We start from the raw sequence: 19,964 nt of genomic DNA, 5'->3' as shown, positions 1-19,964 counted from the left end.
GTCTGTCTGTCTGTCTGTCTGTCTGTCTAGCTGTCTGTCTGTCTGTCTGTCAGTCTGTCTGTCTGTCTAGCTGTCTGTCTGTCTGTCTGTCTAGCTGTCTGTCTGTCTGTCTGTCTGTCTGTCTGTCTAGCTGTCTGTCAGTCTGTCTGTCTGTCTAGCTGTCTGGCTGTCTGTCTATCTATCTGTCTATCTACAGTTACAGTGAGCCACTAAGAATGGAAGTAAATCGGGCCAATTTTTGGAGCATTTATAATTTTATAAAAGCACTTACATTAATTCTTCTGTTAAAACTTCTGTATTATTTAAGTTTTTTATTGTCGTTTTAGGGTTTTAGGCAGTACATTGTCATGAAAATGGATTTGAAATGTGTATATAACTTTACTCATATAAGGTAGGTGAGTAAGCTTTTTGCATCAGGAGGCTGAACTAATAAAACTGCGGTTATTTTATTGTTTTTATGAAGTCACTTCGTATCCTACCCCAAAGTTTTTCTTTGAAAAGGAGGGACGAATTGAAATCCACATTTTTGTAGTAATCACCATTATGCCACAAGTGCTGTCAGTTAAACTTGAATTTGAATTGCACTGCACTCATGATTCTAATAAAAAAAGTACTTCCTATCTTAAACGATGTCGACAAACAGCTGCACGCCACTCCTCTGAAACACTTCGGACACCCCTCTCGGCTAATGTTTTTCTGAGCCATGTGTTGCGTCTATAACCTCCCTCCAAAACCCAACCCCCAGCCAGCCCTTATGCCCCACATACAAACACAAACTCCACAAGTTTCCCCCCAAAAAGCAACAGCCAGTACTCTAAACTCATAAACACCCCCTGCACACACAGCCAGCCCCCATCTGGCGGCCCCTGGCCCTGCCCCCGTTGGAGCTGGGGGCTGGGGTGGAGCTGAGGTCAGGGATCAGGCAGACGTTGGCCCTTTGCTCAACAGCTGCCCGTGTTCACAAGCCAGGAGGAGGAAGTGGCAGCCGCCACTGCAGCAGCAGCACATCTGCTCTAATGAGTGTGTCAAAGCCACTAATGCACAGACACACACACACTGATCTGGCCCTCCCCTGACCTTCTCTTCACACACTCAGCACACCATCAGGCCAGAATGGAGCCCTTTGTGTGGCAGTGTGTTTGTGTGTGGTGTTTCGTGAAAGGTTCAGAGCTGTGTTGTGTAATGAGTCCACTGTGACAAGAGGAAGAACTGCAAAGACATTTAAATTCATGACACACACACACACACACACATACTCTGTGAGGGGTCTGAAGGACATTAACAAGCAAACAAATTTTTTTGAAGTTTTAAAACAAAGATTATTGTTTGTTTGTTTACCTTTATTGTTCCCCTTTAGGGGAAACTAGTTTTGCAGCAGTACGTCACAACACATACAGACAATACATAATCTACAGACAATACAATCATAATAAAACATATCTCACCAATCAAATGAAGAATTCATCAAACCAATAGCCACTGAAAGAAAGAAACCCTTAAAACGTTTTGTTCTTCCATCAGGTACTCTAAACCGACACCTTGAAGGCAACAGCTGAAATTCTTTAGTGGATGATCCAAATTCCTTAAAATTGAGTGTGCCTTGGTTAAACCCCGTCTATGATCAATTTCAATGGGTTAACTTTGACTCATTCCCATAACTTTCCTGCCACTTTGACAAGACTATTCAACCTATTTGACAATGTAAGACTACCAAACCAGGCGGCAATACAGAAAGAGAACACTGATTCAATAAAAGACACATTCTTTACAATTTTCTTACAAACAACTGATACATTTGCTTCAAAACTTAGTTTGTCATCAATTACTAAGATATTTATGATCGTCAATCATGTCAATATCCACTCCATTTATATTCGTCAACCCTGGACTTAATGTTGATCTTCCAAAATCAATTAACATTTTTTCCACATTTAATTGAAGGTGTTTAATTGAAGGAAGAATTTGCTGCAGTCATCTACAGGACTGTGCCCTCGATCCTGTTCCTGGAGAAGACTCACTATAACGGAGTCATCTGCATATTTGAGTATACGCCTGTCCTCATATGAAACATGACAATAATTTGTGTACATAATATATAACAAGGGTAGCAAACAACAACCTTGAGGTGAACCCGTGGAATGAAATAACTGTTTAGAATATACATTTTTAACACACTGTGACCTTTCTGTTAAAAAATCTAAGATGCATCCTGCAACATTTAAATCAATATTAAACTGAAATATGAATTTCTCTATTAACAAATGTGGCTTAATGGCTTAATGATTTCTCCCATATTTTGGGGACTTTTTGTACAGGTCCTTATCACATTGCCTCCTATGCTATCAGACCCCGGATTGTCTTGACATAATATTCTGAAAGACATTTCATTCAATATTTTCAAAATTACTAAGTGTTAGATCTTTGATTTCTGCACTAAAATCATGGTTATCAAACCTTAAATAATACTCGTTTATCAGTAAAATGTATATCTGAGTTAAAACCATCCGATCGGATTATCTTGGTATCCTTCTTCTCAATACCTGCCAAGGTTTTGACCCCCTGCCATGTTGATCTTAATTTTGCTCCCCATTCAGCTGCTCTTCCACCTTATCTTTAAATTTTAACCCATCCTTCTGTTTTTCAGCTCTCACCATCTTATTAATCTCTCGAACTGTTTGTGATTCTCCCATCTGAAAAGCTATTTTCTTTTTACGCAGGAGATCTTTCGTTCTTTTTGAAATCCAAGGCTTATCATTGGAGTGCTTTCCACAAGAAAATAGAAAAAAAGTATTAATTATTTTGACGTTACAATGCACATATTAACAATAACAATAAAAAGTGATCAAATGAAATGATAAAACACTAAATCTAAATAATTTAAATTATTATATCAAAACTTAACACCAATGATATAGTCAGCATCAATAATAAGATCTAAATCATAATCAGGTTAAGCTGATATGGTTTATAGAAAGGAGTGCCGTGAATTTGTAATGAGAGCAGGAAGACTCCTTCAGTCTCCAGAGTGTACAGTATGAGAGCTCTCATCATTCTCACCACAGTCGTCACCTCCTACTACATCGCACATATGTGTACATTTATATCCAGACACCTTCACCAGCCAAACAAACCTCTAACATATAGATCTGGTTGTGAAAGCAAAACATTCTATTCTCATTTCTTCAGTGATACAACTTTAATGATCTGTAGGCTACAGTTTTGATTCATACATGACCAGAACTTTCTACAGCAGTATAAATAGGACTAATAGGAAGTGAGAATATTAAAAACAAATTGCTTGACTATCCCTAAATCCTATTTCAACTATTATAATCCAAGCAAAGAGTGAAATAAACATAATTTCAGTGTTTATTTTGTGAATTTTTTACACAAATTGCAGCCATCACACAGGTGCCATTTCCACCACATTCAACAATTTTGCTTGTTATTAAGTTTTATCATTAAGTCTGATGATTTATCATTCCACACATCTCACAACACAAGCTACAGATTCATGTCACATTGAGATATTTAAGTGAACTGCAAAATGCTAAAAGCTAACTGTAAAATATATAAAACATAGGAAAAAACTCTTTCCTTTATTTAAAAGTAGCCTATTTTTTGTGTTAATAAAACGTTTGTGTATGTTTTTAATTAGTTCCTAGCCTTACAGTTAAATTTAACCTCAATTAGGCCATGCATATGATCACATTCACTAATTAACATCTAAACTCACCGTAGAAATACGGGGGGAGGGGGGGGGGATACAAGAAACAGAACGTTATTATCATCTGAGAGTAATTGTGTACTATCAGAAGTTCTTGTCAAACGTAATTACGGAGCTCTTAAAAGCTGGAAATGTCACTGACCGTTCAACGTCTATTTCACAGTAAATGTCTCCCCCTGGTGGCGTGTTGTTGAACCTCGTATTTCCAAAACGGGGGCAGTTTCAGCGTACCTGTCCCGTTATCGAAGGCAAACAAATGGCACAAAATACTGCTAAAAATGAATAGACACAAAAATGAAAGTTTCTCACTCTATTACTTTATTGATGGGATTGTCGTGGCAGTTGTCTGCCATTAATCCAAGATAAATTGAGTGAGATTTGGTGCAAATTCCACTAGATGATCATGCACACCCATCAGTATCTATCACCAGCAAAGTGTACAGAATATGGCTTTGTGTTCTGTATATACATACATGAAAACCAAATCAGCAGCAATACAACACAGAAACAGTAAAGGATTTCTTAAACAGAACATACTGCTGTTTGAATGTTTCAACTGTCCTATTCTTGAACTTTAATAATAGATCTATATTTAATTTGTTCAGTGGAAATGTGTTAATACAAGATAACTGATGTGTAATAGATGCTACTAAACAAACAAACAGGTTACATCATTTATTCAGCAGCTGTGAGCAACAGAAAATGCAACACATCACACCGTCATCAATCTGAAAAACAAAGAGTTGTCATTCTGGGTCATTTACAAAGGCTCTTTATATCACAGCAGTCACTTGTCTATAAAGATAATTCTTTGGACGCATGAGCACTTTTGGCAAACGGCAATGACAGTAATGCCCTTGAAAACTAAAAGAGGTTTATCAATTAAAATCCATAAAAGCGCAAATTCGTTTTCAAGTTTCATTGTTTATCTGTATTAACAAGGCACACTTTATCCTACATATTACTTATTTATTGGAAGGCGCAGTACTGAGGGTGAGACAAAACAGAAGCAGCAAATCTGGGTTTCTAAAACAGCCCAGTCATATTTAAATAGACCAGCTCTGTTTAGATCATCTCTAACATTTAAAGGTTCTGTAAATGTACTACTGAAGGTCAGAAAAGCAGACGGCCTCCTGCAGTCCCACAGAAGAAGTTCAAACATCAGTGCGTTTTACTGGCTAAACGGAGTCGTGCGTCCTGAGGTGGCGTCTGAATTCACATAATTGTCTTAAGGATCTATATTTTGACAATCTATACTGAAAGGCATGTTTACTGATATCTCATTACTGATCATTAAAGTGGCTTTAATATGCTTGTGGCATAAAGTTGTACAGTTGAACAATAAACATCTGAGCAAACATTTACATACATTCAGTGGAATCAAAACCTCGGCCTGTATAATAGTACATGCTTCTTGAGGCACATTATACTTATACTGTTTATTATATACTAGTTTTTGGAGCGAATTAAATAGATTTAAATTTAAAGTTGCTTTCACAAAATATTTTACTCCTATTTTTGGAAAGCAGAAAACACCCACTGTTATCATATTACATTTTGAGGGTGTATTGTACATAATTCTTATTCAGAATCACTGAATCTTGAATCACACGAGTTGAGTGATTCACATTTATGCACCTGTCAAATAAACAAACAAACAGGTTACATCATTTATTCAGCAGCTGTGAGCAACAGAAAATGCAACACATCACACCGTCATCAATCTGAAAAACAAAGAGTTGTCATTCTGGGTCATTTACAAAGGCTCTTTATATCACAGCAGTCACTTGTCTATAAAGATAATTCTTTGGACGCATGAGCACTTTTGGCAAACGGCAATGACAGTAATGCCCTTGAAAACTAAAAGAGGTTTATCAATTAAAATCCATAAAAGCGCAATCAGATGAAGAATTCGTTTTCAAGTTTCATTGTTTATCTGTATTAACAAGGCACACTTTATCCTACATATTACTTATTTATTGGAAGGCGCAGTACTGAGGGTGAGACAAAACAGAAGCAGCAAATCTGGGTTTCTGTAACAGCCCAGTCATATTTAAATAGACCAGCTCTGTTTAGATCATCTCTAACATTTAAAGGTTCTGTAAATGTACTACTGAAGGTCAGAAAAGCAGACGGCCTCCTGCAGTCCCACAGAAGAAGTTCAAACATCAGTGCGTTTTACTGGCTAAACGGAGTCGTGCGTCCTGAGGTGGCGTCTGAATTCACATAATTGTCTTAAGGATCTATATTTTGACAATCTATACTGAAAGGCATGTTTACTGATATCTCATTACTGATCATTAAAGTGGCTTTAATATGCTTGTGGCATAAAGTTGTACAGTTGAACAATAAACATCTGAGCAAACATTTACATACATTCAGTGGAATCAAAACCTCGGCCTGTATAATAGTACATGCTTCTTGAGGCACATTATACTTATACTGTTTATTATATACTAGTTTTTGGAGCGAATTAAATAGATTTAAATTTAAAGTTGCTTTCACAAAATATTTTACTCCTATTTTTGGAAAGCAGAAAACACCCACTGTTATCATATTACATTTTGAGGGTGTATTGTACATAATTCTTATTCAGAATCACTGAATCTTGAATCACACGAGTTGAGTGATTCACATTTATGCACCTGTCAAATAAACATTTAGTTTCTTTTAAAAACCGTACGTTTAAATGAAGTTGACTTGAGTAAGTCAATCATACAGTCCATTTAAAACAAGGAGAAAGTGTGGTGGTACACATTGCATAACCGTTGATTCTTGTATGATAAAAGAAACAAAGAACATTAAACATAACATGTATAAGTAATCGTTTTACCCAATCTGTGTGAAAAACTGATAACTAACAACAATATACATCACTACTGATGCCTGACTCTTTGAAGTAGTAGCACATGTACAGCATATGGACTCAGGCTGGAGATACTGAGCTTATGAGAGCTCGAAATATCAGAGAATTATGTAAAGCAGATGAGAAACTGTTAAATGATTCCAAAAAGTAACTGGTTGAAAAGCCCTTTTTGATTTACCACAGGAATGCCATTATATATGGCAAATACTCCATTTCAAAGGGCTGTACGATGATCCGAGTGACACAAAATGATGTTCTTGCCATGGAGAAACTGAAGTGAGGTGAGAGAGGAAACATATGAGGATACTATCCGTCCCCGAGTCCAGAGCGTAATCCAGCCAGTGCTACATGCAGGCCCAAGCAGCCTCTTAAAAGAGCTGGATCATTGATTCCCGTGACTTCCCAACACCAATCCACTTCACTAAAGCAAAGACGGAAGAAGTCATTAGGATCACTATAGTAAAACAACCCCACTGCATTTTAAACAATCAAAGACTTACATGAACAACTGAGTTAAAGTGATAGTCTACTCTCACCTTCATGTCATTCCAAACCTGTATGACCTTCTATCTACTGCTAAACACATAAGAAGAGATTTTGAAGAATGTTGGTAAACAAACTTTTTTTGACTTCCCATGTTATTTTTTGTTCCATATTTTTGTCCATTTGGATGTAAATGCTTACCAAATCTTTTTGGCTGCCCACATTCTTCAATATATCTTCTTTTACATTCCGCAGCAGAAAGAAAGTCATACAAGTTTTTGGAGTGATATGAAGGTGAGTAAATGACAGAAGAACTACTGTATCCCTTTAAAGTCTTACCAGGCACACCCAAGTGATCTTCGATGTACCAGACATATTTCTGTGCATTTTCTGGAAGCTCATCAAAGATCCTGGCAGCAGATGTGTCTGTTTTCCAGCCTGGCAGAGTCTCGTACTGCACTTCAACCTTCTGTAACACCTCTTGGTTTGCTGGGAAACATGTCTAATATTTAACTACACTAGATTTTATTAAATCGACATGTGATATGGGAAATGTGCTGCTTACCTGGAAAATGTGGGATGACTTCACCATCTACTTTGTATGCCACACCAACTTTAATCTCAGGAAGCACATCTAAGATGTCAAGTTTGGTGAGAGCTATGCTAAACAGACATATAGAAGGATGCATATAAGAAAACAGTACTTTATAGAACACAGATACAGAAACCAAAGGAGATTATTTGAACACTCACGCTGTGAAGCCATTAATCATGTGGGCGTATTTGATAAGCATCAGATCCAGCCAACCACATCTCCTTTTGCGACCTGTGGTCACGCCCACTTCCTTGCCTCTCGACTGCAAGAGCTCTCCAAGTTCCTATGCATAAGTACAGTATGAATAAAGTGCAACATTTAATGACTTTGTGTATTTACGTGTACAGGTAAAATACGTTTAAACAGTCAAGCTTTTTTTATAATTGTAATAATTTTAGGAATGACTGTGTAACATTCTATCCAGGGACAAATATATAGAAGATATTTAGAAAAATAGATAAATAGACTTACCTGGTTTATTTACAGTAAAGTTTATTAATGTGTACTATCCCTATTTAATAAACTTAATATATATATATATGATCTATATGGTCTACTATATTGGCATAATTATTTGACAGTTTGAATTATGAAGTCTACAAAACTATTGTCTTGCCTAAAAAAACATTCTTCCCACTAGATGGAGCCATTTTAAAACTCAACTCAACGTGTTTGATGTGTAAGAACAATTTCTAGTTGAAGAAATATATTTGGACCCACTTTATATGATGTGTTTTAATATAATATGTACTGACATTTAAAATAATGATATGATACAATGCACTTATTGTCTACATACATGTTTTTATATTGTATTTATAATTAAAATACCTGCAGTAATTCTGTAATTAAGTTCTGCAATATTTAATTAATATTAATGAAATTCTATAACATTTCTATCTATAATCACACTGTTGACCCCTTAACCTAACCAAACCACAAAACCTGTCCCTAACCTTAACCTTATCCCACCTCAATAACAGCAAGTGTTTTGCAATGCAAAATGCAAACACTCAGTACACTGTACCTAACTTTTTTTTAAATTATTATTAAAGACATTTGATTAAAACGTACTGCTATGTACAAGCGTGACCATAAATTTTAACCAGATTAGACTACTAGACCATTTAGACTTCATGTATATCCCAGAAATGTATTAATTTCCATTGTAGAATCCTAATATTTCCGGGATTTCCTTGACTGTGTGAACCCTGCCATTATTTATTAAGTCACTGAAAAGCACATCATGAATAGGAAATCATAAATGTCTCACACATAATATATTCACTGTCATGTAGTGTGACCAGTGTTGGGGAAAGTTACTTTTAAAAGTAATGCATTACAATATTGCGTTACTCCATAAAAAAAGTAACTAATTGCGTTACTTAGTTACTTTTTATGGAAAGTAATGCGTTACGTTACTTTTGCGTTACTTTTTAAATCTGGACAGGGCTTGCTTGTTTGATTTTAAAATAAAAAAGTTCTATTTTTGGCAAATATAAAAGCCTTTCACACCAAAAGTGAAGTGAATAAGCCTCAGGCTGAAGGGAAAGTAAATTTACGTCCGTACAGTAGAATGCAGAAGAAGAAATTCAACACACTTCAGCAATAAACAAAAACACATGAATGTTTGTCTTGAGTAATTTGTGCTTATTAGTACGGTTGAACTGGACCATCGAAGGTCAGAAGCAAAGACATTGGTTAATAGAATGGTATTAAATACATAAAGTATATTTGTGTTGTTTAACATTTAATTATTGCAGGTTTGCGTCATATTCGGAGTTGCATTATTTTTATTCATTTTGAGGAATACTGAATCTGTGTTTATTTTTTTGTGAGCGAGATGAATTAATGCATATTCATATTTATTTTGAACTACAGTAACATCTTCTGATTTCTCTCAACATGGCAACACAAGAGCTGTCAATCAATAAATTGAAAAGGAAAAAAAAAGTAACTCCGATATTCTCTTGTAAATAAAAAAGTAATGCGTTACTTTACTAGTTACCTGAAAAAAGTAATCTGATTACGTAACTTGCGTTACTTGTAATATATTACCCCCAACACTGAGCGTGACAGATTACCGACTGCTCTGTTCCTTCAGCCTCATGCTACCTGTTCAAATCTATCCATAACAATAATCGTGCTCGACTAAAGTCAGGGTCATTACTGCCAAAACGTTCGAAATATAAACAGTAGCGAGAGCTCATCCAAACAATGCGGAAACAAAAGAGGAAGTTAAGCCGCTGCTTACGTTGTTCTGTTCTGCAGGGAAAGCTCCAATCCCAACCCTCGTGGTGTAGGCTTTGACAACTCCATAGACTTCCCCCACGTTCTGCGGCGGCATGCCCAGACCCGTACACACCCCTCCCACAGTGCAGTTTGAGGAAGTCACAAACGGATATGTCCCTAAACAAAAGCATCACATCAGCGCTGCATGCTAGTGAAGTGTTAGCGAAGCTTTAGGCAATGGCAGTGCTATTTTCATTTTGTACAATAATAGACCTTTGCGTCTGTCAACCCCTATAATTATTTGTAAAAGGTGTTAGAGGTGCACAACACTGCTTAAAATCACATAACATAACCATAAAAATTAAATTATTAGGAACTAACGTTTTTTACATAGTAAAGAATAAACTCAAGCAAAGTTAAATGTATTATAATGAACTAAAACAAAAAAATCAAATGATGAAATATATTAATACAATTTAAATGAATACATTTAACTGAACAAATAAAATAAAAAAGTGACTGAAGTGTTAGTAAAGCTGTAGAGAACGTAATGACAATGTTATTTTTATTATGTAGAGTAATAAGCATCTACATCTATCAATGTAAAGTTATTTTTTTAATACACTTCTTTCAATTCATAAATCACATAAAAATAAAGAAATAGTAGAAACTATAATATTTTTTAACATGAAGAATAAATCAAATAATAGAGAATGTAGAATGTGTGAGACTGTATTATTGACTTATTGTTGTTGATACTCCACAGGATTTAACTACACGGGAGGACTTTCCCAGAAGTTCACAAATGGGAATCAGCTGGTTAGCACATTGCATAATCTTATGTTACACGTGGTCAGGGAATGGTATGTACTATGTGTTTCAGTGTATCCATTACTCACCAAAGTCAATGTCCAGCAAGGCAGCATTGGCACCTTCCACCAGAATCTTTTTTGGAGGGCCGTGTAGCGCCTCATACATGAAAAAGACTCCATCTCTCACCATGGACTTTATTCTGTCTATATACGTCTGAAAAAACAATCAATGTCAGAAATTGTGGTAACCCTTGTTGTCTGTGTTGCACATTAGATATTATTGTTATGAATACAGTAATTAAATGCAAAAAAAGGTAAAAAAAAATTAACAGATATGTTGTGCATCTTTACCTCCTTTACTATAAATCTGACTCTTATCCGAGTCTTATAAAATCTTGTAAACCTAACCTACGGTATTAACTGGTGTGAACTGGTGTGACATCTAAGCTTGTCACCTTGAGTTTCTCAAGTTCCCCATCCACATCAATCTCCAGTGAAGGGTACATAGACTTATACTGCGAGGCCAAATGTTTAAATCTGTGAAAAGAGACATGAGACTGCTCAGTTGACACTGTGATAGACGAGAAGCGTGATCATTTGCTCTTCCATTGTTTCTGTCGGATTAAGAACTGGATTAACTGTTTTTACAGAAGGTGAAGTTTAACACATTCTATTGAATGTGACATGAATGGGTCAAACAGTTGAGTTGTCAAGCTCATTTGAACAGGTAAGCAGACCCTGACCTCTCTGAGAACTCCTGAAAGTCAGCCAGAAGGTCACATATCCTCAGGCCACTGCGAGCTGCTTTGGCTGAGTACACGGGGCCGATTCCTTTTTTAGTTGTTCCTAAACTAGGTGGTGAAACAGAAAGAAGGCGAGACTCGTGAGTAATATTCACATGCATTAGATACTTTTTTTCCCATGTTGGATTATGGGTATGCTTTATAACAGTGTTCTGCAACCTTTTTCAGGGACCCCTAAGTGGATATAGACATAGAGAAGTGACCCTCTGTTACATACAATATAATTGTACAAAATTAAGTGTAATTTAGTTTATCAACACATTTTTTATTCAACAAGGATGCTTTAAACTGATCAAAAGTGACAGTAAAGAAATGTATAATGTTACAAAAGATTTCTATTTAAAAATGCTGCTCTTTTGAACTTTTTATTCATTAAGAATCCTGAAAAATGTTTGTTTTCAGAAATATATTAAAGAGCACAACTTTAAGACAACTTCATTATTAATACTGATAACAATTTTCTTCACTGATAATAATAAATGTTTCTTCAGCAAATCAGCATATAAAAATGATTTCCTCCTGTGACACTGAAGACTGGAGTAATGATGCTGAAAATTCAGCTTTGCACCACAGGAATAAATGACATTTATAATACATTTAAATAGAACATACTTATTTTAAACTGTAAAAACATTTCAAAATATTACTGTTTTCACTGTATTTATAATCAAATAAACGTCCTCTTAGTGAACATAAGAGACTATTTTCAAAAACATTAAAAAAAACAATAAAAATAAAACTGACAGACCCCAAGCTTTTGAACATCTAAAAGCCATTGAATGAATCATTATTGACGTACATAATCATTTATTTGTACTCTCCATTTTAACTTAACCTAATGTTTTAAATGTGAGATGGAATATGAAATATTCATCTGAACTTTAACTTTTTAAATTTAATGCCAGACTTAACCAATATTATATATAATACTTCATTTTTTTATATTTATAATAAAATATTTATTTTTGCATAATTATTTATATTTATATATAAATTATTTCACATTTCAAGAACTTGGGACCAAAAGGACTGTATCTACTCTCCAAGTCCAGACCATCGCATTTGTCAGTTATAAAGCAAATGACAAAATACACACTAAACAGTCAATTACCAAGATCAACCAGAGTGGTTAGAAAAGCCGCCATTTCACATGACTAAAGTTCATCTCTCAAAGCATTTTTTTCTTTTGTTATGAACTCGTGTCATAACATGTTGCTAGCGTGTTGTATGCGTGTGCATAAATCAGGGTTTTTACTTTTTGCCAGCTTGCTGTTGCCTCTCCTGTTCCTGGACTCCATCCACAGCTTGATGGAAATCAAACACTAGAGGCAGGAGAGTGTATACATTACAGTGAGACAACTCATCTATCTGAGCTCTGAACCCAACATGCCAAAGCAGGTCACCATAACAACACTTGGGTTGACTACAATTGATCCTGTGTCCTTTCATTATAACGGCTCCTGCTGAGAATCTAGAATTACAACAATAGACTACAGGCATAATAATTCAAACACATGCCATTATTAATTTTAAAGGACTCTTTGATTATATGACATTTGAGAGCAGTATCTGCCTACTTCAAATCCCAAAAGCAAAACATTTTTTTAAAAAAAACAGAGGGGTAAAAATGCATTGATGCATCAAAGAACATTTCAACAGATTAATTAGATACTAATATTATGGATATTGAGCTATTACTGACAGCTAGATTTGCAGTTCCTGAAGGAAATAGCAGTGCTTGCAAGGCATCAAAAGAATAGTGTTAAAGATTTAGGTTTAGGTTTACATTCCGTGTAAATAGAGTTGCTTTGTCGTTGTCATGACACTCAGTATGAATCTTTTTGATAAATATGGAATCAAAGGGAGGTTTTCAAAAATCTATCATACGTTCCATAAATAAGAAATCAATCAATAAATAAAAAAAATTCCATGCAAAGGCTGACATTAGCCAAAACAAACAAACAAACAAAACAAAACAAACTTAACAGAATGTTGGAGGGGCATCAATAAAGTGCCTTGCAAGCACTGTAATAATACCTACTGTATTATGTGTTTATTTCTTAACCAAATAATAATTCTTGTCTGTTTTGTTTTAAATAATTCATCAAATCCAGAACACCCAATGTACTTCATGTACATCAATGCATTCATTTGGCTTAAGTTACAAGTTTTTTAAAAATTAAATGAATACTTTTATTCAGCAAGGATGCATTAAATTGATCAAAACTGACAGTAAAGACATTTATAATGTATCTATTTCTATTTTTTCTTATGTTAAAATTTTCTATTTCAAATAAATGCTGTCCTTTTGAACATTCTACTCATCAAAGTATACTGAAATAATATCTCACACTTTCCACAAAAATATTAAGAAGCACAACCATTTTCAATATTTTCAATAATAATAAGAATGTTTCTTGAGCAGCAAATCAGAATATAAGAGTGATTTCTGACACTGAAAACTGGAGTAATGGCTGCTGAAAATTCAGCTTTGCCATCACAGGAATAAATTATACTATTTAATATATTAAAATGACTTTAAATTGTAATAATATTTCACAATATACTGTTTTACTGTATTTTTGTTCAAACAAATTAAGAGAAAAACTGACCGCAAACTTTTGAATGGCAGTGTAAGTGTATTCAGCATATGTTTAAAAATAACCGTGAATCCAAAATACAAATTTAGTAAAGAATTACAATCAAATCAACTTTGTTTACACCCCTGTAAAGTCAAATTTTGCTGTGTTTGCAGCTGTGAATGTAATTTTGGCATATGATGGTGTTTATATGCTATGGGAGCCATCAGCCTACCGATGTGTGCCCGGTCAGAGATGATGAGCCTGTTCTCCCAGCCTTCCAGACCTGCAAGCAAACTCACTGTTAGACCCCTACCAATGCTCACTGAAACGCAATCATACAGCCCATGGGCACAAACAGTTAAACAAACCTTTTCCTTTCCGCATATTCTTCTCAGCCTCCTCGAAGAGACCCGGCAGGTGAATGACAACACCATTACCTGCAATCAAATGAGGAGCTGTCAGTCATCACTGTCCAATTCAGGGCTTTAACCCCGAGATAACTTCATCTTTACAACCTTTAAAGGCCAGTTTTGACCCTGAAGTCTTAAATAATGTGGTGTTAGAATGTTACAGTGAGTTGTTTAGCCACAGACAACCAATCACAAACTCATTAATATTCATGCACTTTGTACAGTCACAGAAACTTGTTTCTTGAGTCACGCTGTGATCAGTTTCAGTTGTGACAATACCACAGATGGACAAGCAAGTTGCGTGCTGAAATAAATGGAGTAAGAGGTAAAGATTTACCAATTTAAAGTCTGAAAAGCCCAAATGTGTCATTCCAGGTGTTGGAATGGATAGAAAGGGGTGTAATATTGAAGAGGAATCTTAAAAATCACTCAAATCAACACTCAAACCCTGCAACACAGATTTCTGAAAGCTGTACAATCTAATTTACTATGAACATCAAGCATTTCCAATACATCATACTAATCTACAGTGCTGATATATGAAGCAGAAGGCCAAAACTCAGTAATGACCATTAGCAAAATTGGATTTTTGCAAATAAAGTGCATAGATTGCACTCAGATATATTAGTCTGGATATGCTGGCCAACATCCAAACACTCTAACAGGAAACTGTGGTGTTGTTTTCAAAGCACGGACTACCAGAAGATGCTGCACTGGTTGCATGAGAATGTGCACAACTCATATAAGACACTATCCAAATGGAGAGAGGGAATTAGACATGCTCACCAATGAAGGCAGTGACCTTAGGGTTGATAATCCCACTGGGTAGAAGGTGGAAGTCATATTCCACTGAATCAACCACGACTGTGTGTCCTGCATTGTTGCCTCCCTACAGGAGAGAAGAAACACAAAGACTTTTCAATCCTTGAGAAGATACCATACAAATCTAGTAAAGTTCACACCAAAATTCTGTCTTACCCACATCGTCCAAAAAATTATGACTGACTGACTTCTGTGGAACATAAAAGATGTTTTGATAAATGCCTCAGTGTTATTGTCCATACAATGGAAATCAACACCATCCAATGTTGTTTGGACCTCAGATATCATCTTCTGCATTCCACAGAAGTACGTACGTTTTGGGTGAACTATCTCTTTGGGTGAACTATCCTAAGCATTACTATGTTATGGTACAGACATGCTTTGACATGCAGTTGTGAAATGGAAAATTTGAAGCATGTAAACAACACTGATTTTGGTTGTTAGGTGTGGATTTAATGTGAGAACAGCTCTATTGTTCAATTATACAAGATACAAGTAGAAATCCAAGTGGAACCCTTGTGGGAAAATTTGTTGTATCCTTCAGAATAGACTTTAACATGGTAAAATGCATTAAACAGAGCTAAAATGACTACATTCTTATTTGTGGCTTAAAGCACAATGAAATTAACCTTATAAATGAATGTGCAAAGGGTGAGGCATGAACACATTTCAGTTCTGCCGAGTTCCATTTGTTCCATTTTCATTTTATTTGTCATTCCTTTAAGCTGTAAAATTACATAAAGAATGCCAACTTGATTCCTTCCTTGTTGACACGTGACCAAAGAGCAGGCAACCATAGATTACAGAGCACACTTGGCCCGCCAACTGTTACCATCCTCAAGAATAATTAAGAGTCCTCGCATGTGTCCGTTTTCAACATGGCGTCAATCAGTTCTGACCTCATGTCACATCTGAGGGAGTTCTCACAAAGTGTGTTCAATAAATCAGTCTTTAATCCGGCAAGGACCAGGGTAGAGCTATTTCAGGACAGGTCTACTTTGACCAGTTTAATAGTGTGTGTGTGGATGCCTCTCCTTTTTAGATCAATTTACGATGTTCTCATACCCATGGTGACCAAAAGCATTGCTGGAGGCACTTAGCATTACTATTATAGGCTCCAATTACAAGGATGATTTGATTCAAAGGGCCCAGCCTGGGAGTTTTTTTTTCTTTAAACTTATACATCACATTGTTCTTAGCAGCATGCCGACACTTCAGAAACTTGGGAAGTATTGGCTTCATGTAATGAATGTGGTTTCATTTCACACAATTGGAGGTCCACCTCCAAATAATCTGTGGGATATCACACATTTTCATTTAAGAATATAGAATGTATAGATTGTACACACTACTAAATGATTAATTTGTTCTGAACTGTGAAAAGGGTAATAAAACAGGTTTGTTTGTTTTTGTTTTTAATTTATTAAAATATTTTAGTTTGTTTTCAAACTCTCAATGACAAAAAGATTACTCTATTTGGAACAGAATTGATTGTGAAAAGTTTGTTAATATCAGCAAAAATATTTGTTTTTTTTCTTTGGAATATTTTGGACAATTAATCCGTGCACATAGTATTGAGATAAGTATACAGGGTCAATTTCGATTTCATGTTGACTTTAAAGTTTATTTGAATTGATACTGCATTTAGTTTTATAAGATGTGGGTTCTAGGGAAAAGACATTTAGTTTGTATCAGAGAAAAACCCGAAAAAGCTGAGTCATATTTTGAGGCAATAACCTGGAACATTTCTTTCATATGATGTTTGTTGTGGAAATAATACAGGGATTACTAGCAAAGTTACCACTTTATTACCCACAATGACACACCAGGCAGTCACACATCAGCATTAAAAATGTAGCTGAAAAAGTACCAAACCAATTAGATGAACCAGATTGATTAAATAATGTTTTGTGTGGTGAGATAATGTTGTGATGTTCTATCTGGTTAGGTTTTTCAGAATAAAAAGTGTGTGCACATTTGTGAATGAGAGCAAGAGTATGCATGAGAAAAAAAACTTTTTGTATTTACTATTTTATTTGCATTTATAAGCATGTATCAAGTTTACAAGGCAGGACAGGTGGCACTCAAACCTCTCTAGGGTGATGAAAGAAAGATTCCAAGTCAGACAAGGTTCCCACTTTCTAAAGGTTTTAGAAATTGCACTCACAAAGGGCTAGTTCTAGCCAATCAACCAGTTTCAGACCTGAGCATAACTAGATAAAAAACAGACATTTCCACGACTGTTTTTTCATTTCAATTTCTTATCTAAGTTTGTAATTCAAGCTTTAAATTTGCATGACCTTTCTGTTTCTGCAGCAAAATTTTTCTTTATGTCATAGACTATACAGCAAAAAAAGCTTAAATTTTCATTCACCAATGCCTTTGTAAAAATGCATTATTCCCAGTCAGCCCCAATTCATTTAGTATAAGGGGGGCACGGAGGTAAAGTGAGTACTATTCAGCAGATCATGTCAGCTCCCATGAGGTGGCCTGCTCCATGTAAAATAAAAAATAAAAAATTAGTCAATGACTTCAGTCTTGAAACATGTCAAACTCACTATTAATTTCTTTGTGTAAAAAATAATACTGAGAAAAAAAACAGAAATCAGCTGATAAAAAAAATGTAATCATACAATACTTCATGAATAACTTGAATAACACTGTGTTTAAAATGGCAGCACAATTATCAGCAAGCAACATACTTGGACTCACTGATAAACAAGCAGCTGCACATTACACAGTTAACATGACCACTGCAACACTACAGTCAAGAGATTTCCACAGAGACTCAATTATCAAGCTGGCCCCAAGGATTTATACATGCCTGACATTAATGGTCAAAGACTCAAAGTATTTTAAGTCTCTTAAATTACAACGGTTTAGTAGTAGATAATATATTATTTGAAGCAAACTGTGTCAATTGCAAAGTCAATATAGCAAATCTATCCAATTACAGACTTTATCAGTAAGAGCAACAGATGGCCTTTCATTCTTGTCAGACTTGGTGTTACAGTGGCAGACCAAGAAAGAAACGTAATACCAAAATGTCTATATGCGCTCCTCTAGACGGTTACAGCTCACAAAGGTCTCAGTACGTTCCTGTATAACAGGTTAGACTGACGACGGCACCTGGTTGTCATAACAAATCTGTAGGCATTACTCTGAACGAGTTATGAAAGTGTGACCATATCAAACCTAAAACATTTAACCAGCTCACATACCTGAAAAACCATAAACAAGCCACAAAAAGCATACGATTATTATGCCTACAATACAACAATGTGAAGCAAACTGTGTTCAAAACGTGTTTTTCCAAAATCTCACCTATAAAACAGATTAAACCACACAAAATTGGCTGACATGAGAAGAGGCAATAAAAAGAGGTTAGTCTGCAAATAAAATGTTAAAAAGAGGTTGCATTGTGTTAGATCATCTGATTTCTGGACCGACATATCAAATTGGTGTGACATGGAACAGCATGATGGTCTTTTTTCCATTCCATCTGCCTGTAAGGAAAACCAGTCAGACTGCTGAGTGCAGTGTTTTTATAAAAAGACTAACACTATCTGCTTTCTGTCCCATCCATTGCATAGTGCAGCACCAAGTGTCTTATTTGAATGCAGTCACAATCTTGGCAGAATGCAAACTTCTTAGAAGAGAATCCTTGCAATGTGAACCTGTTATCAATGCATAGTGACAGGGGGCGTAAAGCAGCCTGCTATCACTGCTCTCTAAAACATAACACAACCACGGGTGCCATTTCCACATTTGTCCCTAAAAGTTCTCTCTTGACAAATCTAAACATTATGTTATATAGTTACATATGTGTAAACATTTAAAAATCACCAGGTCTAATACAATAGAATAGAAGCATTTAACCCTACTTAGGGAGTTTCAAGAAAAACATGACATATATGTCATATTTTTTTTGTTATATATGATACATATATTATATCATATCTAACAGTTTTACAGTACACGTTTAGCGAGAGCACAGCAGTGTCTGAAAGCCATGAGGCTGAAATAGTGACACCTGTTTCTTTCTGACATGCAGTGTGAGATGTTGACACATGGAGCCATATGCTAAGTAAACCTTTATTTAGTACTCTGAACAACTGCTTAACAATATATGTGTATTTTTAAAAATATATACAAAAATATATACTTTGCCTGGAGCATTTTATATAATAAAACGCAAAAAGCATTCCTTTAAAGATTTACTATAAACTTTCATCAATACATTTCAATGGCATTCCATTTGTTTGCAATTACTCTGCAAATACTTTAATATATAACCTATATATATATATATATATATGATATATATATGAAATATAAATTGTTTACAATTGCACCCAGAAAGATCTATTTATCTAGCCAATTAAATATTTTAGAGAATATTAAACATATCAAGAAAACTCACATTAACAATTGAAAATTCCATAACATAATTTATGGTTTTATTCATTCTAAGGAGTTTCTAGGTCTGGAAACAACCATTTTAAATCCCCTGACATTACCATGATTTTTTATGAGCACGACAAATAAGACTTTAGACTTAAGTGTTTTTACAAACCAAGGACACAGCTATAGAAAGTATATATATATATATATATATATATATATATATAT

The 19,964-nt window shown here is 35.2% G+C and overlaps 1 protein-coding gene across 2 annotated transcripts in view; it reads right to left on the bottom strand.

The window, feature by feature from the left end:
* Positions 1-4,387: 4,387 nt before the first annotated feature.
* adss2 (adenylosuccinate synthase 2) overlaps positions 4,388-19,964 on the bottom strand; it is a 17,374-nt gene continuing 1,797 nt past the window's right edge. Inside the window, exons 2-14 of one of the 2 annotated variants that reach the window (XR_001609222.1) lie at positions 15,297-15,399; positions 14,469-14,537; positions 14,333-14,383; positions 12,774-12,840; positions 11,459-11,566; positions 11,171-11,252; positions 10,803-10,929; positions 9,926-10,080; positions 7,830-7,954; positions 7,642-7,739; positions 7,416-7,565; positions 6,373-7,014; positions 4,388-5,365 (exon numbers count right to left, since the gene is read on the bottom strand). Coding sequence is in view for 1 of the 2 variants with exons in the window: in XM_016272188.1 (XP_016127674.1) it covers positions 6,962-7,014; positions 7,416-7,565; positions 7,642-7,739; positions 7,830-7,954; positions 9,926-10,080; positions 10,803-10,929; positions 11,171-11,252; positions 11,459-11,566; positions 12,774-12,840; positions 14,333-14,383; positions 14,469-14,537; positions 15,297-15,399 (1,188 nt within the window). In the remaining variant the exon portion in view is untranslated. The other variant, XM_016272188.1, reaches the window with a different exon arrangement.

The sequence above is a fragment of the Sinocyclocheilus grahami genome, unplaced genomic scaffold, assembly GCF_001515645.1.
Source record: "Sinocyclocheilus grahami isolate Dianchi unplaced genomic scaffold, SAMN03320097.WGS_v1.1 scaffold68.1, whole genome shotgun sequence".
Classification (NCBI taxonomy): domain Eukaryota; kingdom Metazoa; phylum Chordata; class Actinopteri; order Cypriniformes; family Cyprinidae; genus Sinocyclocheilus; species Sinocyclocheilus grahami.
This window is presented reverse-complemented; position numbering and strand designations above follow the sequence as displayed.